Source organism: Glycine max, chromosome 13, assembly GCF_000004515.6.
Source record: "Glycine max cultivar Williams 82 chromosome 13, Glycine_max_v4.0, whole genome shotgun sequence".
NCBI lineage: Eukaryota > Viridiplantae > Streptophyta > Magnoliopsida > Fabales > Fabaceae > Glycine > Glycine max.
Window position 1 is genome coordinate 39,974,397 of NC_038249.2, and position 24,490 is coordinate 39,998,886.

General features: G+C 32.3%; 3 protein-coding genes across 5 annotated transcripts; 2 read left to right on the plus strand and 1 right to left on the minus strand.

Moving 5' to 3' along the window:
* Positions 1–1,128: 1,128 nt before the first annotated feature.
* LOC100813838 (rRNA-processing protein FCF1 homolog) lies at positions 1,129–5,461 on the minus strand. 3 transcript variants are annotated; one of them, XM_003543347.5, is made up of 10 exons: positions 5,332–5,461; positions 4,775–4,881; positions 4,610–4,675; positions 4,398–4,503; positions 4,003–4,045; positions 3,711–3,783; positions 3,122–3,209; positions 2,383–2,439; positions 2,217–2,295; positions 1,129–1,519 (listed from the first exon to the last, which is right to left on the minus strand). In XM_003543347.5, the coding sequence occupies exons 2-10, from the start codon at positions 4,843–4,845 to the stop codon at positions 1,506–1,508; spliced, it is 597 nt and encodes a 198-aa protein (XP_003543395.1). In that variant the 5' UTR covers positions 4,846–4,881; positions 5,332–5,461; the 3' UTR covers positions 1,129–1,505. The 3 variants fall into 3 exon arrangements, with proteins under 3 accessions (XP_003543395.1, XP_006594904.1, XP_025980964.1); XM_006594841.4 differs by having other exon boundaries at positions 5,274–5,452; XM_026125179.2 differs by having other exon boundaries at positions 4,775–4,907; positions 5,332–5,444.
* A 4,463-nt stretch (positions 5,462–9,924) lies between these two features.
* LOC100814373 (kinesin-like protein KIN-12E) lies at positions 9,925–20,311 on the plus strand. Its single transcript, XM_006594842.4, has 22 exons — positions 9,925–10,407; positions 10,743–10,898; positions 11,008–11,091; positions 11,308–11,427; positions 11,903–12,016; positions 12,292–12,384; positions 12,645–12,734; positions 12,842–12,912; positions 13,033–13,107; positions 13,250–13,337; positions 14,260–14,318; positions 14,564–14,627; positions 14,886–14,951; positions 15,416–15,571; positions 15,652–15,756; positions 16,042–16,277; positions 16,665–16,734; positions 16,831–16,875; positions 16,981–17,043; positions 17,792–17,857; positions 17,964–18,043; positions 18,262–20,311. The coding sequence occupies exons 1-22, from the start codon at positions 10,141–10,143 to the stop codon at positions 20,171–20,173; spliced, it is 4,080 nt and encodes a 1,359-aa protein (XP_006594905.1). The 5' UTR covers positions 9,925–10,140; the 3' UTR covers positions 20,174–20,311.
* A 1,618-nt stretch (positions 20,312–21,929) lies between these two features.
* LOC102665048 (uncharacterized) lies at positions 21,930–23,006 on the plus strand. The gene has a single exon (XM_006594843.4). It carries the CDS (start codon positions 22,294–22,296, stop codon positions 22,771–22,773), a length of 480 nt encoding a protein of 159 aa, XP_006594906.1. The 5' UTR covers positions 21,930–22,293; the 3' UTR covers positions 22,774–23,006.
* The last annotated feature ends 1,484 nt before the right edge of the window (positions 23,007–24,490 follow it).

Sequence of the window (24,490 nt, forward strand, 5' to 3'; positions counted from 1 at the left end):
TTTTTTAATGGAAATTGTACATTTAAGATTTGACTTGAGTAACGATATTTAATAGAAAAAATAAAATTATATATAATTAGCACGTGCGATTTATTTACTTTTTAAATAAATATAGTCAAACATGTTAGGTATGAGTTACTTATTCTTATAAATAAAAAAATAAGTAGTAATATACATTTTACATAGTACTTATATAAACACATACTAGAAATGTGAAGTAGTTTTAGAATTTTGATAAAGCTTTTTTTTTTTTTAATATTAGCACCTTATTAATGAGTAGTAATGCAAAGTCTTCAAATATATATGATAAGAAAAAAAGGAAAGAAAACATAAGGTGAGTAAAAAAAGTGTTGAAGCTTGGAATTGATTTATTATTATTATTATTATTATTATTTAGAAGGACATATGTCCTCCGTTAAAGACAAATGAATATTCGGTTTAATGGGAATCAATCTCCCAACAAGAGCTTCTGTTTTTTTTTTAAATAATCCCAACAAGAGCTTCTGTTTTTTTTTTTTTAATAATCCCAACAAGAGCTTATTCTATACACAAGATTTAAATTTAATAAATTTGGTTTTGAAAATACAACTTACATTTATATAAGTCCAACGCACACGTAGATTTTTAAAATTTACACTGGTAATTTGCTTGCTTGAGTTGAGAGTTGAGACTCCACTTAAGTCGCATCACTAGATAGTAGAAACGTCATCTTTCTACAATTCAAGACACCCCAAGATGCAGCATTCAGATCACATAATACGGAAATATAGGCAAAATAATTGTTAAACCTTCTGGAGCGTGAAACGTTAAACTAATACGCAAAATAGCTTGAATTTTCTTCTGGGCAATGATAATTAGATGGTACAACATTGGTTAAACATCCTCTTTAGTCTTTATGTTCAACCGGATTAACTGTTTGAGCAAACAAGTTTAATCAAATGAGCTGTTGGGTATAATTTACATCTAATAATATGAAATATATTTTTATAATAAAATACGTACACTAATTGAAACACAAATTCTTTTGGTACTCCACTGGCCTTTAAAGAAGAAAAACAGTGGTTTTGAAATTTCCAGTTTCCAACTCAGTCTTCTGGCATGTCAAGCTTGAAACTAATAAAATTTAGATTCAAGGAAAATAAGGTTTTTCTCTTGCAACAAAAAAAGTATCGTTTCAAGAGAGTTAATTGCCACAAGCCCAGAACTATGAAAATGTCATCATAGTTCAGACACTCTCCAAGGTTTACCATGATACATTAGATAGGCAATATGAGGAAAACAAAATTTGACAGAACCTAAATCTACCAACTTACACTAAGAAAATTTCAGGTATAAACCATTGAAGTGCTGCTTTTGTTCAAGTCTCAAGCTTCCGATAGAATTCAGCCCAGCCAGCAAAAGACCGAATATGCTAGGTACTGTAGCAGGATTTCATACTTCACGACCAAGAAATTAGTATCAATATTATTGTTATAGCCAGCTCTGCCTGTTTTAGTTTTACTGCATCAAATTCTTGGAGCTGCATTGAGAATCGCAAGTGATGAGTTTGAGTGCCAGATATATATAGGAAAAGACTCCTTTTGCCTTTCATATATATATATATATATATATATAGAGAGAGAGAGAGAGAGAGAGAGAGAGAGTAAAAGACTCAGATAAAGAAAGAGTAAGTATATAACAGTACAGTATTGGCACTGCTAATTGCTAATAGAATTAATAATTCATGTCCAGTCATGACTGCCCAATGATGAATTGATGACACTTCACTATCAACAACTAAAAATTACATTTACAAGGGAGGTACAATGAAATTAACTAATTTAAGGTGCAAAAGGAAAAACTTTGTTAAGCTTTACAAAAGAATTGACTTTAAACTTACCCAAAACATAGCATTATAGCAAACGAGAGATAACATAGGATCTGTAAATGTCTTCTATGATAATAGAGGATCATACTGACCACAGTTATATACATAAAAAAATCACTGTTATTATCCATTTGCACATGAATTCAAGTTGTATTTCTCTATGAAGGTGGCAATGTCATGTTCATGTGTAATATGTTGTACGTTATATATTTACAGAAAGATTGGGACAAAGTCAATGAAGCTTAATTTATCTAGTTTCTAAAAAGAGCTATGCAATGTTGCGTTGTCCAACAAACCAAGTTCAAATTCATGTTAGTCACTATAAATTTCACTAAATAAGAGTATCTACCTCCACCAATTGTTGCTTCAGGCAATCGCTCAATCGAGTACTTGCGTTTGGTGATGTACATTATTGGAACACCGGGAATCTGTAATACAGAAACCCAGATCATGGGTCTGGCATCAGGGTCCAATATTAAAACAATCAAAGATGGAAAAGTGAATAATGACTTTACCTTCCGAATTCTCCTCTTCAAGTCCCGATCACATGTTGCAACAATGTAGCACTTGTGCTGTTTCCAAAAAAATGGTTTATGTGAATAAAGGGGGAAAAACACAAAGAAATAAGCAGCAAATACGTGTTATCATTACTTTTACTTGAAAGTATTTCTAATAAAACTGTTAACCTAAATGAATATCAAATAGACGAATATAAATTGCAAAAGCAAAGAATTTGGGAATGAGTTCCTTAACAGCAAGAATGAAGCAAGTAATACTCAGAAATATCCATCTCTTAGCCATGAATTTAAAAATGAGGGAAAAAATTGCTAAAATTTTTCATAGTTCCAAATTACAACTTGAGAGGGGCGATATTCTATTGGATTCCAATATTCTATTCAATATGCATCACAAAAGTAGTGGTAGAATTTTGTTTACTGATCTAGATAATCATACACTGCTAAGAGATTTAAAATATCATGGTACCATATAATAGGAAATAGGTAACAACCAATTTACAAGGGTTTTTGAATCAACAAAATTTACCATCATCTTATATTGTTCTTGCCTTCATTATTGAACCAAACAAAAATGTAAAATTGTTTTCTTTTCCCATTCCCCAGGATCGCAATACAGGTAAAAAAAAAACAGTAAAAAGACTATTTATCATCCAGCTTGAAAAATCATTAATTAATCTTAATAATCAAATTGCTCCCAGATGCTCCTTAGCATTTAGCTCATAAAAATATATCACACCTGAGTAACTCTCTCAACAAGGCAGTCATCAGCATAGGTCCCTTTATGAGTACATAGTATTCTCTCAAATCGAGGATCCTTGGCAATCCTGTTATGTATAAAAGGGATAAATAAATACACCCAGAAATTGAAGCAAGAATAATATAATTCCTTTTCTCTACTAGATTGAGGGATAAATCATACAAGAAATGTGATCAATGACATGGCAGCAAAAAAACATGATATTCCATTGGAAAATAAAGTCCAGGAGTCCCATGATATTGTTTGACCTTTGTGATTTTGTCTTTTAAAGAGAGATGATTCGCTCTTTGGAACTTAATCCATTTGTAATAGATCCCTCACATGTCTATCCTTAACAGAATGTGATAATGGATGAAATTATATGAACAATGATATGGCAACAAAAAAACCGTGATATTTCAAAGGAAAATAAAGTCCAGGAATTTTTCGGTTTTATATGGGTACGTACATCTACCCTCCCCATACCTCACTCTAAGGGAACCCCCTCATGCATTGGCTCGCCCTTTTTATATGTAAATCTCAAATGTTTGAAAATATAAACTAATAATCAAGAAGACATAACATCTACCTTAGAGCTACACGATATTTTTGGCCTAACTTCTCGAGTTCTGCCATCACACAGTCCGTAATACAAGGGGTGCCTGAAAATCCAAAATATCAATAGAACAAAGGTAATAATAGAATATGGGATGTTTGATTCAAATATACAATGCCAATGCCACATTACAAAGACGAGCTTCTTAATCTTGGCAAAGGATATCACAACATAATATCTAAAATTAATATGAACCTCAGCATTCAGTTAAACTAAAACAACAAATACATAAATTAAGACAAGTAATCATCTACTTCAAACTCACATTTTGCATATAAGCAGTCCATCATCCCTTTCTCCAGATCCAACTACATAAAAAAAGCCAAAAAATTGTGAGACACTACCAAGGAAACTTCAAAAATCCATCACACACTAAAATACTTTTGATATTTTTATTCAGTAATAGAGTTTAAAGTTAGATTTATCATTGCAATCCTTTTGTGAAAACATCATGAGCATCGTATGTATGCAATCTACATACAGTCAAACATTATCAATTCCATATCACATACTGCAACTTTGAACGGAGCATTCCATGTAAACGTATATATGTAGAACCAGAACTGTCATTTGTTTACTTAAACGAGGGAAACAAATATTACCCCAACAAACATTTCCAAACAAAAAGCTATAAAATTAAAGCAAAAAGAAGCAACTCACTTTATTTTGGATCGAGAAATTGATGAAGTTGGTGTCCACCAAAACACGATAAGGGGGTCCCAGTGCAGTGTTGTATTGAAAGAAAAGCGCTGAAGAATGAGTTGGACTGAATAATACAAATCCAAACCAAAGATTAAAACCAAAAGAACAAGGGGGAAAAGCAATAAACTCAGTCAATTAGAAGGGGGGAAAGAGTGAGGATGGAAGCTTACACATTTCTGGGTAACTTTTCCTTCATAAGATTCTTCTTTTCTGGGTTCAAAACCTCTTCTTTGTAGCTGAATTCGACAGGATTTCAAGGAATGAAATTAGAGCAAAACCAAGCATAATAAAAGAACCAAATTTTAGGAATTGAAAAGAAGAAGAAAAATACTCACCTTTTGATTGCTTTGGAAGTGACAATCTTCTTCATAACAGCAAACTTTGGTCCCTTTTTAGCTTTACCCATTGTGGGCGGAGAAAAAGAGCTAAATTATGCAAAACCCTGGCCAGAACCAGAAATCAACAGCCCTGGCTTAAATTATCTCATTACATCAAATTGTTTAAAAATTGAATTTAAATATTACAACAGGGTAAATACAGGGAGTACAATACAGTAGAGTGGGTTTCCAAGTATTGCAACAAAATTGAATGACTCCACTTCAGAAAACAGTATTCATAAGGTTTTTGATGAATTCACGTGCAGTATTGAAATTTAATGAATCCAAATAGAAGTAAGAATGATGTTCGCAGGTTGGTAAGAAGGTGATGCTTCTGGGTAATCAAATCAATTTTATAATATAAGTTGAAAATTGACATGGTTAGTGCATCAATCAAGCAGGAAAATAAATAGAAAATAAGTATTAACTAAAGAATTTATGTACGGTGAAGCTAAACCTTGGGAGCAGAGAAAACAAGAAGAGCCGTTTGGGGCTGAGAGCAGACGGAGGAGTACCTGCAGGGCTGGCTGAGAGAAAAGCGGCGCGCGCGAGAGAGAGAGAGATGCGCAGGTTCGTCGTGGGGTGGAATAGCCGCACAAGGGGAAAATTACTAGGGAAAAATATGAAAGACAGCAAGTGAGACGTGAGAAAATAAAATAATTATATCATCAAAATTTAAAATTACGAAGAAAAAAATCATTAAATATTTCTCTGGTTATTTAGTTTAAGTAATAATAAAATTAAAAAATTTCATTTATTTGAAGGAATAAAATATCATATAAATAAAACAAAATAATATATAAAAAATATTTTATTTAATAAATTAAAGGCCGTGCAAAAATTCTGTTACATTATCCACCAATCCATAACATTACTTTAAAGTACTTATTGTAGATTTCATGTTATTTTGTTGTTTAATTTGAATTTATTTAATATATGATGATAGTTTGTAAAAAAAACATTATGCTAAGACAATTTGACAAAATAATGAACGGTCTAGATGCATTATTTGAAACCATTTATATTAATTTACAGTAACTAGAATTATTTTAGACATTTACTAATTTGCCGCCTTTATATCCTTTTGGTAACTACTAAAATCTTGTAAAATTTCTTAGCGCCCCTAGATTTTGTAACAACACATTAGAAAAAAAATCCAACTCATTTAATTAAGCAGGTTGTAAATCACGTGTATCATGATCATTTTTTTACGGATAAAAAAAAAAATATCACACTTACACTCCTGGATCAAACCATAATTGATGTTTTCTCCATCACTCTCCTACCTATCATCATTTCCTTTTCACTCCTATTGTTTTTAAACAAGAGGAATTATTCAATCAAATTCACATATGATATCAGAATAATTTTTTCTTGTCGCCAATAAAAGACTAAGGTGTTGATTGTGTTCTTTTTGGCTGTGAGAAGCAAGTAAAATTTAAAATATACTTTTTTTATCTTTGAATTGTAGGAGTACTTGAAAATATTTATTTTTGCATGATTGGAATTTATTCTTTGAAACTCTTATGAGTTTATTTTTGCATAATTTTGTTAAGGTATTTAAAAGTGGAGATTGAATTTCTTATGTTTTTAATATTATGAGTTTATGATTGATTATTATTTATTACAACGAAAAGATAATATAGCCTATAAGTCGAATATTCATAGTATATATATTTTTTGTTTGTCACAACAAAAACATAATATGGTCTATATGCACATAATAGAATGAAAGTTTTTATAAAATTATTATTTTTTAATACAAGTTTATATGTAATTCTAAAAGTTTTCAAGGAGATATAATAGTTTATAAAAGTGAGTTGTATTTATTTTTCTTTTATTTAGTATCATTTAAATTATTTTTGGATGTAAATACTCATGCTATGTTTGTTCTCTCTTTTATGTTCGTTTTATGTTTTCATGACTTAACCCTTTCTTTCACCTCCTCCTCTCCAAAGATACACAAGTGGTCTGACTTCTTGAAATTTGTTGACTTATTCAGAAATTTGCTTATCTTTTTGGTAGGCCTCCATTGCATTTAAAGAGAGTATTTTTATTTTTTTTTGCCCTAATATAATACAACTATAGGAATAAAGGTAGGAATAAATATAGAGAAAATTCATTTATTTTGAGATGTAGATGATCCTATTATATAGATATACTTTTGGTGTAATTATGATATTTTGTGTGACATACATATAAATAAAAAAACATATAAAAATATGGAATTAACTAAAATAATTTTATTCAATTGAAATAAAAACTCATGTCTCAATGTCACACCCTATCAAAGAATTGTGTCACAGTGTCCTCTAGCACGAGGTTCCTTAAAGTCATCCATCTAGTCATCTGCTCCCACGAACACAAGGTTCAAGATCATCAAATGATCTAAACACAAACAACACATAGGGAGTGAGTTATCCCATTTTTAAATAAAATACAGATAAACAAATACATTGTCAATATAAATTATAGAAGTATTTATAACATAACTCAACTTAATATAATCCACATTGTTTCACCACTTTATCATTTAAAATTCATTTTTCAATCACCAATCATGTTACACATGAATCACACACCTCAAGTCAAAACATGACAACACTCATCAATTTCATAATAAACAATTCACAAACATTATGCAACATTTATACTAAGACTCAAACTCATATGCAATATGGTATCATGTCAGTGAAAGACCACACTGGGGTGCTTAGGAGTACATAACAAGACACATCGCACAATGGGTATGTCAAGTCACTCTCACAAAGTAAAATCATAAGGTGACCAGTCAGAGTCACTCTATTTTGCAAGAATGCTTCAATCATATAGGATTAACATAAGCTTAAAGGAACACTCAAACCGAGTGTCTTTACCCCTAAGGCCTAGACTCCGAAGAATCCGTTAGGGCATCACCTTCCTGATTTAGGTCTGACCCCTAAAATAATTTTTGCACGCAAACATTGTTCATGAATTATACAATACCCACAACCTCACTCGTGTTTCAAATACGTTTAACACATTGTGCTACAATTTAACACTTTAGGTTTATAATTAGGAATCCTACATTTTTCCTTTAACACTGCACATAAACACTTTTCTCAAGGTAAATATCAGTCTGATTATTGTATAATTCACAATTCACAACATAATTATTGTCACAACAAGTGTTAACCACACATTTATTCACAACCAAATTTCATGTCCATAGTTTTAACATATCACAATCCACCATTACATGTTTACGTGTATCTCACAGATTAACACATATTCAATCTATCCATTACACACAATTTCAATTACAATTTCATGATCCCAATATAACTTTATTACCCTAATATAGTAATCTTGTCCAAAATACAAACAAATTGTACGAAAATGTTTCTCACAACATGGGGAGTAAAACCCCTCAAACAATTTCACATAATCATACAGGAAAATTTACAATACAATAAACATTTCAAAATAAACTTCAACTTGATCCTCTAAGGATCCTTACACATGTTCATTCTAATCCCAAATGTGATAAGCTCATCCCTTACCTCTAAGAGGGTTCACATGTATAGTTTAACAGTGATAGTAGCATCTCTAGCAGTTCCCTAATATTCCTCAAGTTTTTCCTTTGTTTGTTCTCTTAGGGTTTTCAAGCGTTAGAGAGAATGAAAAAATATTAGAGCCTCTAATTCACTGTCTATGCGTGATGAGAATTTCTCCCTCCATAGACATTACTTTGTAAATCCCAACGGTGGAAGTGTGTGAAAATTCATTTCGAACCTGATGTCCATATTTCACGATGATCCAACGGTTAATGAGTCTGAGATCATAATTTTATTAAGATAAGTTTGGGTGTATGCGAAAAAAATAAAGAGCTATGTGCGAGAGACATTTCCCTCACCATAGACATTATTTCGAAAATCTCAATATAGGTATGTGCAAAAGTAAGTTTCGAACATGATGTTCAAATTTCACGATGATCCAACGGTTAACGAGACTGAGACCATCGTTTTACTTAGAAAGGTTCGGGTGTATGCGGAAAAAAGATAGGATTTTGGGAAAAGAATAAGGAAAAATGAGATTGAGAGGAAGAAGAAGGGTATGGATGTATCGTGAAAAATGACTTAACATGTTTCTATTTATAACTAGGATACTTAAGGTCTATAATTTACTCTATTTTTTCTCTATTTTATCATTTTATAAAAAAACCTTATTTTACTCCATATCAAATGAATAAATAAAATATTGTTTAAAGACATATTTATTTTATTTACCTTAAAACTATTATTTTAATTAATAAAATTATTCAATTATAAAAATTTCATTATTTTTCTAAAATGCTATTTATTTTTAAATAAAATTCTTTTTAATTTATTTTACGAAAGATGGAGTGTTACATTTTGAGATACTCTGATGATTATTATGTATGACTAACATCACTATCAATTGATATTTTGGATAGCATGTCAAGCGCATGTTATCTATGGCCTTGATATCTAACTATATATATGTGTGTGTATGTTTTCACAAATTATTCAATATAAGATTTGTCTAATTTTTAGGAAAAATTCGGATGAGTTTTCGATAATTTCTTTTGATTGATCTTTTAATTGTGATTTGGAGTGAAATACTTTTAGGTTAATCAGACTAAGTATTGAAAATAAAATGGAGTGGGTCATGACAATTTTTTTTATTCTAGAGTTTCAAAGATAAGTATTGAAAATGTTTTTTTTATGGTATTGAGATAGTAATCCAATTTTCTGTAATTTTTCCCGTATAACAATAATGAAACTTCATTTATTTACTTTTTACACTTTTCTATTTTCTAATTTATAATAAATCACTTCAATAAATAAGTTTATCTACCTAAAAAATATACTAAATTTTATTATCATTTATATAAAACATATTTCAATTAAAATAAAATTTTAAAAATATAAAATTTAATAATTTTTTTAACTAAAAAAAATTAAAAATTAATTAAAATATCTTATGCAAGGTGAACTTAGATGAAATCCATCTTATTTCTTTCTTATTTTTCTTCTACTCCCATCAACCAAACTCAACCTCAAAGTGCAAAGAAAGAAATAAAATAATTGAAGTAACAGGCTCTCTTGGCTCCATCTTGAAAATTTGAAACGCGGATCTGAAACAAACAAACGGTCGTATACTTTGAATTTAAATCCATATCCAGCGTTCGATCACAGAATCTTCTCCTCTCTCCTCCGCTACTCCTCAATTTCCTTTCTCCATTTTCCCATTTCTCATCTCAATTCTCTCTCTCTCTCTCTCCGTTCCGCAAGTTCTCCATCGACACGGTTTACTTGACAATGCCGTTCCTATCGGAGGCTGCGAGTGCGATTAAGAGCAGGTTCGGGTTCCACGACCATCCCTCCGAATCGCTTTCGCTGGTTCAGAACACTCCGGATCTTTTCAAATCCGCCGTCAAAGACACTCTGTCGCAAAGCTCCATTGTCCGAAACCTAAGCGATTGGGACGATGAAACTGTGGTTGGACCAAGTAGCGCCGCCGTTTCCTCTTCTCAGAGCTTTGAATTCGCCGAGGACCCTTCCTTCTGGAAAGATCACAATGTACAGGTATAGTTCGGTACATTGCTCAAATACAGGTTCACAAGATTTAATTTGAAGCTTTCCAGTGTTTTCAGGGTAATGCTGGTTAAATAATTTTTCCTCAGTTTGTTAATTACCAAAATTCATGTCTATAATTGTTTTTTTCTTTGAGTAGTGAAATTGTATGATTAGAAGACTATATTGCTGTATAGCAGGGGAATTGCTTGCCTCTGAAATCGCAAAAATTATGGTTTAAGAGTTGTTTTTAATTAAATTAGGTTTAAGTTTCTTTGTTTTTTTTTTTATTATTATAGTTTGATTTAAGGGAATTGAGTTTGATATGGTTTACTTTTGTGAGCTAGGTTATAATTAGAATGCGTCCTCTTAGCAACTCCGAAATATCGGTGCAAGGGTATGGAAAATGCGTTAGGCAAGAGAGTGGTCAGGCGATTACTTGGACTGGGCATCCCGAGTCGCGGTTTACTTTTGATCTTGTAGCTGACGAGAATGTTAGCCAGGTAAACTTGTTTGGCTAATTTTGTTCATATTGTGGTTTCTATAATAATTGTTTTTTTTTTTTGTTGGAATTGTTGTACAAATTGATACTTCACATGACTGATATGACAGGAGAATCTCTTTAAAGTAGCTGGTTTGCCAATGGTAGAAAATTGCATGGGAGGCTACAACAGCTGCATGTTTGCTTATGGTCAAGTGAGTCATTGGTTTGCTCCTGTTCTTGTTGACTTGTTGTTTCAGTTAGTTTGATTAGCATTGCTTTGTATTATTAGAGTATATTCTAGCACAGTAATGATTGTAAAGTTTTTTGTATAGTAAATTTTATGTTTTATCTGGACTTGTTCTTGTTTAGAACGCGAGAATGAAATACTTTTGTTGTGGTCACTAAAAATAATTGGTTTTTCTCAATAGACTGGAAGTGGGAAGACACACACCATGCTTGGTGACATTGAGGGGGGAACTAGAAGACACAGTGTCAACTGTGGGATGACACCAAGAATTTTTGAGCACTTATTTACTAGAATTCAAAAGGTATAACTTATTATTGGATTAGACACTCAATTGTTATTTAAGGAATTTATACCTTAGATTAATGTATTGCTTGCCCATCATGTGATTTGCACTCTACTTAAAATATTGAAGCCAATATTTGTCAATTTCCATTTTCTTAACACCATTTATTGACTATATTATATCTTATATTGTTATGAAGCTATTTACCATGTCCATTACATTGTTGATTATCTTGAACCTATGTTCCTACAAGTGGTGTTCCTTAGGATTCTACTAATGTCATATTTTAAAATTATCATTGTTTACCTTGCCAGTTGTATAATACTTGAGGTTTTGACTTGTTCATATTTTAAATTGGACTGTTTAAGTACTGCTTAAATTTGGACAATGATAATTTAAGATAATCTTATGTTGCAGCTTAATTATTCTTGTATATTTATATTTGCAAAATTCTAATTTAAGTCTGTAATCTGTTATTGCTGTAATATGCCAGGAAAAAGAGGCTCGAAGAGATGAAAAGATAAAATTTACATGCAAATGCTCTTTCTTGGAGATATACAATGAACAGATCCTTGATCTTTTGGACCCATCATCTAACAATCTGCAGGTAAGGCTAACTATTCATTCATTGAATATTTCTGAAATTCCTTCAAATATAAAATTATGCCCTTTTTTTTGTTGGATATCTTTTCTCTTTTTGCTTGTTCCCTAAAGCTCTAATAATTAATCAATAGCAAAAGTGATTTCCATGTCTTTGGGGGTTCATCTTCTAGAAGCTACTAAAAAAACACTAAAAACTACTTAAAGCTTAATATAGTAATGAGCTACTACTTCTCTGTGTGTTTGTAAAAGGCAATTTTAAATCATAAATCTGTGTGGCAGATAAGAGAAGACAGTAAGAAAGGAGTTTATGTGGAAAATCTTACGGAAACAGAAGTTACTTATGCTCGAGAAGTCATTCAATTACTTATTCAGGTACGTAATACTTCATTTTTGCTCTTGAATTTTTTTTAACATTAATTGATCTGATATTTTTATTTTTTAAAGAGATTTTCAGTTTGCGATTGTAACTATCAATGTATTTCATTTTTTGGCATTTGCAATTCCATTCAAATTGAGGAAGAGAATAGCCTATATGAAATTATTTGTCACTTTTTTCCCCCACAGAACCTTACCCTTTTTCAGTACAACTTCTAAGTTAATAGGCACTGATTGAAAATAACAATGTTATTTAGGGAGCTGCGAACAGAAAGGTAGCTGCCACTAACATGAATCGTGCTAGCAGTCGTTCTCATAGTGTATTTACTTGCATCATTGAGAGTCAGGTGAGTCAATATTGATGTTTTTTTTAACCTATTTCATGAAAAAAAATGCTAAACTATTATGTTTTCCAAGTATATCATGATACAATTTTATGTAACTACTTTTTTAGTGGGAGTCTCAAGGAGTGACTCACTTTCGGTATGCTCGACTTAATCTTGTTGATTTGGCTGGATCTGAGAGGTAATTGATTCCTAAGAGTGTGTATTTCTGTTTTCATGATTCAAATGAGCAAAGAAGAAGTCTGAAGTATTTTACCTCATTTAACATTCATATAATATTATGTATCCATTTTGATGATAGACAGAAGAGTTCTGGTGCTGAAGGGGAACGCCTCAAGGAAGCCACTAATATCAACAAATCTCTTTCAACTTTAGGGTTGGTTATCCACATTGAGAATATTAATATACAATACTATTAATACATTATATTAATATGCAATAGTTCCTACTAGTTATTTTAGTTGTGGCATTATGTTAAAATAATAACAATGTAGGTGATAATAATATTATACTTGCAGGCTGGTGATTATGAACCTAGTAAGCATATCTAATGGGAAGTCGCAACATGTTCCATACCGTGATTCAAAGCTTACATTTTTACTTCAGGTTGGTACTAATATTTTCTAAATTCGTGTTGCTTAGGTGATCAATTGTAGTTGCCAATTAGATTTTAGTGTCTGAACTCTGGACATTTGTGGCTGCTGATATCAGTCTTATAAAATGAAATATTTTTCTTGCAAAACTGTTTGTGGATATGGAATAATTATCACACCTAATTTTATAAGTGATGAAATAACTAGAAAAGTTATCTATTTTTATAAGTATGAAGTAACTACTAACTAGAAAATAATAAATTTGGTTGTGAAATAATTATCACACCTAACCTAATTACTATATAAGAGACATTGTTTTTTGCAATAGCAAGTTTCTTTAGCCATAAAATAACATCAGAGAAACCTATTAATTATCAATAAACGGGCTCTAGATTCAGCTATATGCCAGAAGCTTAATGCTTAGTAGTTGTTTTTCCTACCTAGAAATTAGACATAGGTTGTGGAAGTTTAACTGAAAACTGTGCATGTAACATTATAGGGTGGAAGCCCCTGAAATACAGATCTTTTTGATATTTTCGATGTACAATTTATAGTAGTCACAAGTTTATTAGTTAGTCTGTTACTTAAAAAGTTCTGATTGGATGATCCTTGTGATATTCTGGCCTAATAGTATTTTGAAAATTGAAACATCTAGCATGTGTTTAACCGGAAAATTAATAATTTATAAATGAATGTTAGGGAAAAGTTGTTATTTTTGTCTGAATTCTTTATAAATATTCTGATTGGATGATCCTTGTGATATTCTGGCCTAATAGTATTTTGAAAATTGAAACATCTAGTATGTCTTTAACTGGAAAATTAATAATTTTAAATGAATGTTAGCGAAAAGTTGTTATTTTGTCTGAATTCTTTATAAATAAGGAGCTGCAAATTATCAATTAAGTCTGATCAGTATTCTGTTTTTTGCTTTACAGGACTCTCTTGGAGGGAATTCAAAAACAATCATAATTGCAAATATAAGCCCCTCCATTTGGTCAGTGAGCCTCCTTCCTCTATGCTTGTACTAAATATCTTTGCATGAGGACTTGGTTTCTTTTAAAGAATTTGGGGAAATCAGCAATGAGCAAGTTTCAATGCTTGTTTGTCATAAATGGATTTTTAACCTCACTGTTGCTTGATGAACTTTACTGTAATTTCTTTTATTTATCATTTTCTGTTGCTGTATATGGTTAACTGCATTTATATTTATATTTGAGTGACATTTGGTAACTTTTGCAGTTGTTCACTTGAAACATTAAGCACATTGAAGTTTGCACAACGCGCCAAATTTATTAAGAACAATGTATGTCTTTTCATACTTTTTGTGCTTATATATTGATGTGCATCTATTATCTACCAAAACAAGTGACTAGCACATTGTGTATTATTCTATGTTTGTTATTAATTTAAAAAGCTTAATAATGATTAGTACTCAAAAGAAAGTTAGAAGCTTTTGTGGAGCAATCTTAACATATCAATCTGTTTTGATATGTGGATGATCTGTGTAGACATTTCTAATAATTGCTATTTAAATAATTATGGATTATGGATTTTTCTCCAGGCAATTGTAAATGAGGATGCGTCCGGAGATGTCATTGCCATGAGAATTCAAATTCAACAACTTAAGGTATTCTAAATTTGATTTATCCTTTCTTCTCTTATGTTCTGAACATGGAAAGTGTTTGGCGGCCCTTTTTTTTTTTACATTTTCTAGGGAAGGTAATAATGACCAAGTAATTTAGTCATATTAGATGCTTATTGATTGATTATCAGAGAAGTATGACAGTGAGCAAGAGTTTGCTTTCACTTTTCATCTGACTTTGAACACTAATGGAATAACTAAATCAACTTAAATTTCATGCCATCATCAATTTATAAGAAGGTTAATTGGTGCCTTTGTATATAATTACTTAATACTTAATTACTTAATTTCTTGTTAGAAAAGTACATTGACCAAGAGTTTACTTTTACTTTTTATCTAATGGCTTATAGGGAAGTGGAAAAGCTTCCTACAACTTGTATTTCTGCCTTGATATCTACTAAATTACTAAATTAGCTGGTTTGTACTGTAATTTCTTTTGGGGGTTTCAGAAAGAAGTATCCCGTTTGCGTGGTCTAGTTGGTGGAGGAGAAATTCAGGATAATGACATTTCAGTAGTCAGCTTCCCTGGTTCTCCTGGATCCTTCAAGTGGGAGGGTGTGCAAGGATCATTCAGTCCATTAACCTCTATTAAAAGGATATCTCAGGTCAATATTATTTTGTGTCCAATAAATCATTTAGTCTCCCACAACCTTGTTTACTGATAAACATCTTTCTCTTTTTGCAGAAAAAAGACTATGACGTTGCCCTTGTTGGGGCCTTTAGAAGGGCAAAAGACAAAGAGATGGAATTGCAAGCACTAAGAGATGAAATTGAAGCGTCCATGAAGCTGGTATCTTTGAAAAGCCATATATTTCTTATTGGTTTGTTATGAGTTTTGAATGATTAATGAGGGAGAGAGTAAATAAGTTTTTGACCAATAAGTAGCAATTTATATGAGAAACATCTATCTTAGTCAGGTTGTCATAGAGCTCCATTCTAGTATTTTTGTATAGTTCTTCAGTATTTTTAACGTTTTAATTTATAGTCAACTCACTCTCATTTGTTGATTTATCAATAATGACATTTCTTGATGTTTTTGTGATGAATTAAATGGTTGAAATATGGGATGATTCAGGTGAAACAAAGAGAAGATGAGATTCAGAGTTTGAAGATGAGACTACGTTTTCGAGAAGCTGGAATAAAAAGATTAGAAACAGTTGCTTCTGAGAAGATCTCAGCTGAGACACACTTGCTAAAAGAAAAAGAGGAGCACTTGAAGGAAATTGAGGTCTTGCGGGCCCAGGTGGATCGGAATAATGAAGCAACTAGATTTGCTATGGAAAATTTGCAGCTAAAAGAAGAAATTAGAAGGCATGTTTTATTGATACGGCTAAAATCCTTTTTTGTTGCTTTTTTTTTTGTCTCTTATGCATGCAAAAGTAACTCCCTTTGATTTCATGATTAAAATAAAGGTTGGGAAGTGACATAGTTACTTTATGACCAAAAATCAATCTTCTAGTATGAACAATAAATATGGTTTCTATACATTTCCCATTATTATCCATAAATATGAAAATATGTTGATCATTTGAGGCAAGAACACAGCCTCATGGTATTGTCAAACTCAAAAGAAACAAGTCAACCAACCAGTCCAAGTTCTCCAACAAACTAGTGCTAGCTAGATTACCAGTGATTTTTCTGTGATCTACATGTTTTCCATGATGTCATATTGGTAATGCTTATGTATCTTGAAAACAGGTTAAAGTCATTTTGTATGGAAGGTGAACGAGAACAGATGAATGAACAAATCATGGTATTGGAAAACAAGGTATGAAGGGATGCTTTTGTACTCTGTAAAATTTTCCGTCAATCCCTTTTATGCTGATTTTTCTTTTTTTTTTTTCCCTTTCACTTGTATGTGCAGTTGTTGGAAGCACTAGATTGGAAATTTATGCATGAAACAGATCTGGTAAGGGTTCAGGTTTTCACTGTTTTTATTTTAACAATTTTTTCTCGTGTCTAGAATAGAAGGCGCTGTAGACTCCTATTTGACCTCTGTCTTTTGCAAATTTAGAAAATAAACTCTGATTCAATGATGGAAGATGTACATAATGATGGTAATCTCATCTCCAAACAGGTAAGAATGATATAGTATTTCCTGCATTTATATTCATGTTTGAAGCAGTGAATGTCGCAATAGCTTACTTAAAGATAGATGTAAGCTAGAATCTGATTCTGATTGTGCCCATTTATCAGGTTTTCAGATTAGTGATCACTTTTCAATGACCCACTATATAAATTTCATGAGTCTTTAACTAAGTTTCTGAATTCAACATAATTTACCAGTTTGTTGTTGTCATTAAATCTTGCTAAATTAAGCTTTCTAGTATAAACATTGGTGGACATATCTTGAATCTAACGAAATGAAAATGATAAAAACAAGCCCATCACAAATAGTGTTTTAAATCTAAAAAGAATAATTCTGGTGCTCAACTGGTAGTAGGTAGTGGTAGACATGGAATGCAGTTTAGACTTTACATTCTGTTTCTTCATGTTCTTCATTTACCACTTTTTAGAATGGTCAGGGTGAAGACTCTAAATCATCTATTTTTTTTTTCATTGACAAATCCTGTTTGATTATTTGAGTCCCCCACTATTATCACATTGTGGATCTTCTAGAAGCCCGACCATCAGTGTAATATGCCCAGTCATTGAATAAGGAGCCCTAGTAATTATTTAGATATTCGATATGTAAAAAGATAGATTGTCTTTCTGTTTAATTATCTTACATTTGTAGTTGTTTGTAATTTTTGGTGCTTGCATTTTAAATTTTCTGTGAATATAACTTATTCAACTTTTTAATTGTTTTTAATATTTGTCTTTAGGAGTCAAGTCCAAAATCACATTGGCAGTCTTTGCTGAGGGAGGAAAATGAGTTTCTCAAGATTCAGGTCTAGATCAATCTTGTTTTTACTCTTTTATTTTAAACTTTATTCAACTTACTAGTTCATTTGTCTGTCACATTCTCTCCGACTTAATATATTTTATCTACGACAGGCTATACAAAACCAGGCAGAAATGGATACAATTCGCAAAAAGCTAGAGGTTTGCCTTGAAGAGAAAGAAAAATTAAAAAGGTGTTGTTTACTCTCTCTTACTCTCAATTTTCTCATATTAATATATAATTATGGGGGGTTGTGTGTTTCTGACCATTATTTGGATATAGTTTTTGCCTAAATGTCACTCTCGACATATTTCTTTGTTCACATTGTTTCTGCATAAATGTGTACTTCTCTTTGTTGTTTATCATGAACAAACAACACTTAAAATTCATCCTCTAAATTTTATCTTGCAGGCATGTTGATGATTTGATGGAAAAATTTGAACAAGAGAAATGCCGAACAATTAATGAAGGAAAGGAGCAAATGGATCTTCCATCAACAACTGATATGCCTGTCATTAACAGCAATGACCAACTTGAATTGAAAGCAATGGTTGATGCTATAGCTTCTGCTAGTCAAAGAGAAGCAGAGGCTCACGAGACAGCAATTATGCTGGCAAAGGAGAATGATGAACTCAAGATGAAGCTTAAAGCCTTGATTGAGGATAATAGTAAACTAATTGAATTGTATGAACAAGCTGCTGCTGAGAAAAATAATAGAAATGTTAATAAAGGGGAGGGTGCTCAAGAAATTGGTTCTGAGATTGACAATGGTTGCTATTCTCTTGAAACAACAAAAGAGGAGACTGAGTTGAAAGGAGTGGTTGAGAATCTCCAGCATCAGTTAATGGAAATGAATGAAGAAAATGAAAAGCTGTTGAGTTTGTATGAAAGAGCCATGCAGGAGAAGGATGAAATAAAAAGAACTCTTGCATGTTTTGGACATGAAAGAGTTGAAACCAAAGGAGATATGGACTGCCCAGAGAAGCTTGTTGAAGTTGATGGTGGGGAAAGAGACTCGAGAGTACAAACTGTCTCTCAGGAAGTGCAGGGTAGAGATGAAAGTAAATGTGAATCTTCTACATCTGGATCTGATGTGGACTTCGAGTGTGATGCTCATGAACAGGAACATCTTTTAAAGGATGACAATGAGGCTGATATACTGGTCAACTCTGAGAAGAAATACGAGGTATCTGATCTCAGCGAAGCAGAGTTATCAGAGGAATTAAATTGTGCTACGAAGAAGCTTGAAAGAGTTGATGAACGTATCTCAGATGCAGTCAAGACTATAGCTTCACTTGGTTGTGCTGAAAAGGCAATGGTCCAGGTTGATGAGCTCTCTAGAGAAATTGAGGTCACAGAACATGATATTCAGGTCAAGCGTCGGCAGTTTGAATCCTTGAAACTTCAGTTTTCTGAAGCACAGGAAAGAAGAACAATAGTCAATAAAAAGTTCTCTGCACTCAAATATTCATTATCAAACTTCTCCTCAACATTTTCTTACTTTGAGCAACGGGAAGCAAGGGCAAGAGCAGTAGTGAATGACTTGACATCTCATCTTGCCCAAAACAAAGGTGAATTGGCTGCTCTTCAAGCTTCCAAACAGGGACTGGAGAATGCTCAAAAGAGGAACCAAGAATGTGAAGTTGAAATAATGAAAAATGTTGCATCCATCAAATCAAAATTGGAGGAGGAGAATCGCAAGTGCGAAGGTGAGAAGGTTCTATTTGCAGTTGAAAACACACAGAATATTGATTCCGCATTGAAAATTTTGCATCGTAGTTGTAAAGCCACCGAGTTACTTAAGTTAGAGGAAGATAAAACAAAACTGCAAGCAGAGATGAAGCTTTCTCAAGAAAAACTTGGTGTTATAAGAAAGGAACTGGGGAATCTAAAGAAGAAGGAGGCAAATGTAGAGAGCCAGATACAAGCTGTTCAACTGGAAGTAAAGAAACTTTTGAGGAACACAGAGGAGAAGGAGCTTGCACTTCAGCGTGTGATGAAAGAGAAAGAGATGCTCTTGGAGTTTAGAGATAATGGTATGTTGGAAATAGAGCATATGATCATTGAACTCCAGCAATATGTATTTGACTATGAGCTAAAGGAGGCTGAAATAAACATTCTTGGAGAAGAATTGCAAATAGATTTGATAAGAGCCGAAGAGTTACAAACAGCCAGGGTCATTGCTGCCAACAACAAGAACAATGTCCTTTCTTCTATTTCTTATTCTGGCATGTTTGGGAAGCTGAAGGAGGAGATGCAAAATCTGCGGGCATCAATTCTCGAAACAAAATTGTTGCTGGAAGGCATTTCCCATGCCAACTAAATTGTCGCTTTCTGTAATTAATTCTCCATTTGTTAATTGTATCCTGTTTTGTTTAATTTCCATTTTGGTTCTGCTTGAGAACCAGATTGACATTTTTTTCTAACACTTATTTGGAGAATGAAAATATTGTCTTTCCAATCTCATCTCTCATTGAACTGATTTACCCACATTGACCGTTGTATATCACAGCTAAAAATCACTGTGAACAACAGATATTTAAAATCTGTAAGTAATCCAGCTGCACTCATTATGTTGTTTATTGGTTTCATCAATTGTTTGATAAAGGATTTGGTCTTGGGTTTGGTTTTATATTGATTTTTTCAACAATTGTGAGGTCCCTTTATCCCACATGCTAAAAATTTATCACCCATCCGTGAACTATTGTTTTAGGTGATGAATGGCACATATGAAGAATTACAACGACTATAATTTGTATTGAAGGGATCAAGGGAATAATGGTTTGCTCTTCAGAAAAACTAAACGACACTTTTTTTATTCTTTAAGAGTAGAGAACGAGATGTGATTTAGTTTAGAAAAAATGATTTGTTCACTTGAAAGTGTAAATGCCATTTTACGTGAATAAAGGGGTAGCCGAGAAAATAAAAAGAAACATTCAGACCTTTTAGAACAATAAAATATATCTTATGAAAAAAAGAACAATAAAAATATATGGCCCTATGGCAAGATACTCCCTACGAAAACATGAAGGATCAAATTCACTTTTATTTAATCAATTACAATTCATTTGGGAAAGAAATTAAAAAATGCATCATAGATAGCTAAATTATCTAATATTATAAGTAAATGAATACCAAACGGAAAATATATAATTTTGAAGAAAAAACCATTCGATGAAAGAAAAAAAGTAGAATTAATAAAAAAAATCGCTTAATTATCGTAAAAAATTATGATTTTAGAGTATATAATAATTAGTTAGATTAAATTACGATAAAATTATAGTTTCATTTTATCATTGATAATATAAAATTTATATCAACCAATAAAAAATTAAAAATCCTTAAAATTGGTTTATTGGTGAGAAATTTAGATAATTTGCATAAAGTTATACTTCTAACCCTAATGTCATTTTTAAAAAAAAATCAAACCATCTTTCAATTGAGATTTTTTTTTCTTTTACGATTTAGGGTATCTTTTGGTTAATAGCATTTTTTTTGTTAAGACTTATATATCAATTATTTGAAATATTAAAATTTATATAAGAAATGAACATTTTCTAATAGATGTTATTCCATTTAAATATATTAAAAATTGAATCATTATTCACATGCTTCACAGGTATGACTATTTGTCAACTATACTTTATCATATTTTAATATTAGTATCTCATTATTATCATTGTAAAAAAACATCATTAATAAAAAATATAATAATTATAATAAAAATTAAAAACACATCATACATAATTTGTGATTGAAAAAATGATGTTGATTGAAAAAATGATGTTGTATCTGTTATTTATTTATTCTATCAACAAAACTAAAACTCAAAGCTTATTAAAATGGACTTAATCCATATTTACTTGAACCAATGATATGTTAGTGTGTATTTTTTATCTATAGAAATTAAAGATAATAATAAGAGATTTCTAAAACTCATATATTGAATTATGTCTCTTAGTATTTTTATACCAATGATATGTTATTGATATGAAAAATATATTGATTTTGTATATGATTAATCTTTATTAAAAAATTTAACTTGAGATGAGTGAAATTTTTTCCTTTCCATATTTTTTTTTTTACTTATACATGTTGGTATGTGCTACTGTTTACTCCTAACATTTTGAATACGTTTAAATCGGTGAAAGAATATATTTAAATAAAATAAAATGTAAAATAGTAGTAAATACATATGGAGGAAAAAGAAATAGTAATTAATAGCATGTACATAGTCCATAATTGTAAAGCCATTTTTCTGTTTTCATCTTGATTCAAGCTCCCCCATCCATTTCCATTTCAAAATCCCTCCCTCCTTCATTTCCCCATTTTCCTCTTCCTCTTTTGGTGTGACAGCCATGGAGGAATGAACCAATGACATGAACCGCCGCGGATTCCTCAGCCCCCCCTTCGCACCCCCTCCTCTCTAACTCTCTCCTGGACATGACGCAGAAGATCCTTCTGCGCTCTCCGCCGGTCACCCGCCGCAGGGAGAGGCGGCGCGTGGGGGAGGTTGCCGGCAACGCGACGGCGGAGTGCGCGGCGGTGTGCTGCTGCGTGCCCTTAACCGTCATGGACATGGTCGTGCTGGCCACCTACAAGCTCCCCGCGGGCCTTCTCAAGAAGGCCATGCACAAGCGCAAGGGACGCCTTCTGCAGAAAAGGAAGAAGAAAACCGAGGCGCTCTTGGATCACGGGCCTGTCAAGGCCGATAATTCTGGGCATGGGCTTGGGCTTGGGCTTGGGCTTGGGTCCACACTTGAAGAGCACCTGGCGAAGGAGGTCGCGGAGGAGAAGTTGGAGGCGTCGAGGTTGGAAGACGAGATGTGGGCCCAGTTCAACGGGACCGGGTTCTGGAGAAGCGCTTCTCAGCGCCACCACCAACAACAAACTGATGGGGAATCATGCCAAGAACTCCAATGATTTCGGTACACGTGTCGCGTTTCCATTCGACGACAACTCAACGAACGCATTCATTTACCTGGATTCTATGCATGCGACAATGTTTAATGTGCTGTCATAGACGACCATCATCATATTGTTGGGTTTAGCCATCATTTATCGTTCTTGTTTTTTCCTATGTGTATTTTAATTTTATCAAGTCTATGCATTATTTTGATAAGGTTACGACTTTCTGAAATTGGAATTATTTTTAACTTTAACGTGTACTAGGAACGAGTATGTAGAAAGAAGCTCTAATTATTGTGTGTTGTACTCGCATGCATGCATGGGTCTTTCTCTTTCATCTGCATCAAACATTGCCACATGGAATTTGAAGTGGTGATGAAGTGAGTGTCGAGAGTTATGTATTCATTTTTAAGGTCGATGGCTATCCGATTGCAATGAGTCGTTTTAGAGAAACATTTGTACTAACATTTTGATCAAAACGGGAGAGAAGTGTGTCAGACGAAAGGCAATATTATGAAAACCTAAGGGAAAAATAATGTTGTGAAAAAAATATTTACTAAGTAATATAATTCGCCATAGTATATTTGTATAACGCTTATTGATCAACAAGGAGCATGTCATTGTCATGTTGAGGGATGACTATAAATACAAGATATTATATAGTACCTTTTATATATATATATATATTCACATTTAAAAAGTATATGTCTTTGTTACTAATTTATGGAGTTATGAACATTCATGATCTATCTCACTATATGAGAGTTGCGGATTAAGTGAGTTAGACAAATAAAGAAAAATAGATTCAACTTAGACTTATTAAATGAAGTCTAAATTTGATTTTTAACGAATTTTTACAAACCAAGCATAAATTTGGGTTAACTCTTCATTTATTTTTGAATTTTTAGACTTTATTTACAAGAGTTAGACAACTTTGTTTTAAGAAAAATCTTATCATGATATATTCAATTTCTACAAAAGTACTAACTTTTTGTGACTTCAAAATATTTCATTATTGTTGTCCTTTTGTTCCATGAATCATTTTTGTATACTTCGATGAATGTTTTTATAATACTTTTACAAAAATCCTTATATACTGACAATGGATTAACCTCTAAAATCATTGATGAGATACTTGGATCGTTTGGTTAGGTAGGCCAACCGAGGAGCACCAAGCAAAGGCTGAGTCACTATGCAATGGAACCATTAGCCAATATATGTGACATAACGCTTGAGATATCAATAGGGATTTGAAGGACACTACGAACACCATATGCATGCCATTTGAATCATGCACTCCCCTATTTAAAACTTGTATCTTCCATTGCATTTGCATTCTCGAATGTCCAATTTGAAATATAAATCTACATTATATAATGAACTTTTCGAAATATAAGAAAAGATACAAGATTCAATTATACGGGTGCAGGGAACAAATACACATATGCATTGCCTAAATGGGCTGCCAAAGCTTAGGGATCCATAGGAGTTAGGCCTAATCAATGGGGTGCACAACACACTACCGCCTAGGTACACACAACAAGAATGCTAAACACACCACCTTTGACACACTAGAGAGTAGAGATGATGGTTGCGGAAATAGTTAGAGAACATAACATATATAAATTTGATACTACCACCATCCCACCAAGGACACACATAGTAGTGTTTGTTGAGTTCTCTAGCTTGAGTCTTGTTGACTTCAAGATTCCGTAGAAAGTGTGTTCTCAAG

Coding starts and splice junctions, on each gene's coding strand:
- LOC100813838 (XM_003543347.5), bottom strand. CDS start 4,845: ATGGGTAAAGCTAAAAAGGGACCAAAGTTTGCTGTTATGAAGAAGATT. Junction 4,676..4,774: donor ACTTCCAAAGCAATCAAAAG/GTGAGTATTTTT, acceptor TGTCGAATTCAG/CTACAAAGAAGAGGTTTTGA. Junction 3,784..4,002: donor GGACTGCTTATATGCAAAAT/GTGAGTTTGAAG, acceptor TTGGATTTTCAG/GCACCCCTTGTATTACGGAC.
- LOC100814373 (XM_006594842.4), top strand. CDS start 10,141: ATGCCGTTCCTATCGGAGGCTGCGAGTGCGATTAAGAGCAGGTTCGGG. Junction 10,408..10,742: donor GGAAAGATCACAATGTACAG/GTATAGTTCGGT, acceptor TTTGTGAGCTAG/GTTATAATTAGAATGCGTCC. Junction 10,899..11,007: donor CTGACGAGAATGTTAGCCAG/GTAAACTTGTTT, acceptor CTGATATGACAG/GAGAATCTCTTTAAAGTAGC.
- LOC102665048 (XM_006594843.4), top strand. CDS start 22,294: ATGACGCAGAAGATCCTTCTGCGCTCTCCGCCGGTCACCCGCCGCAGG.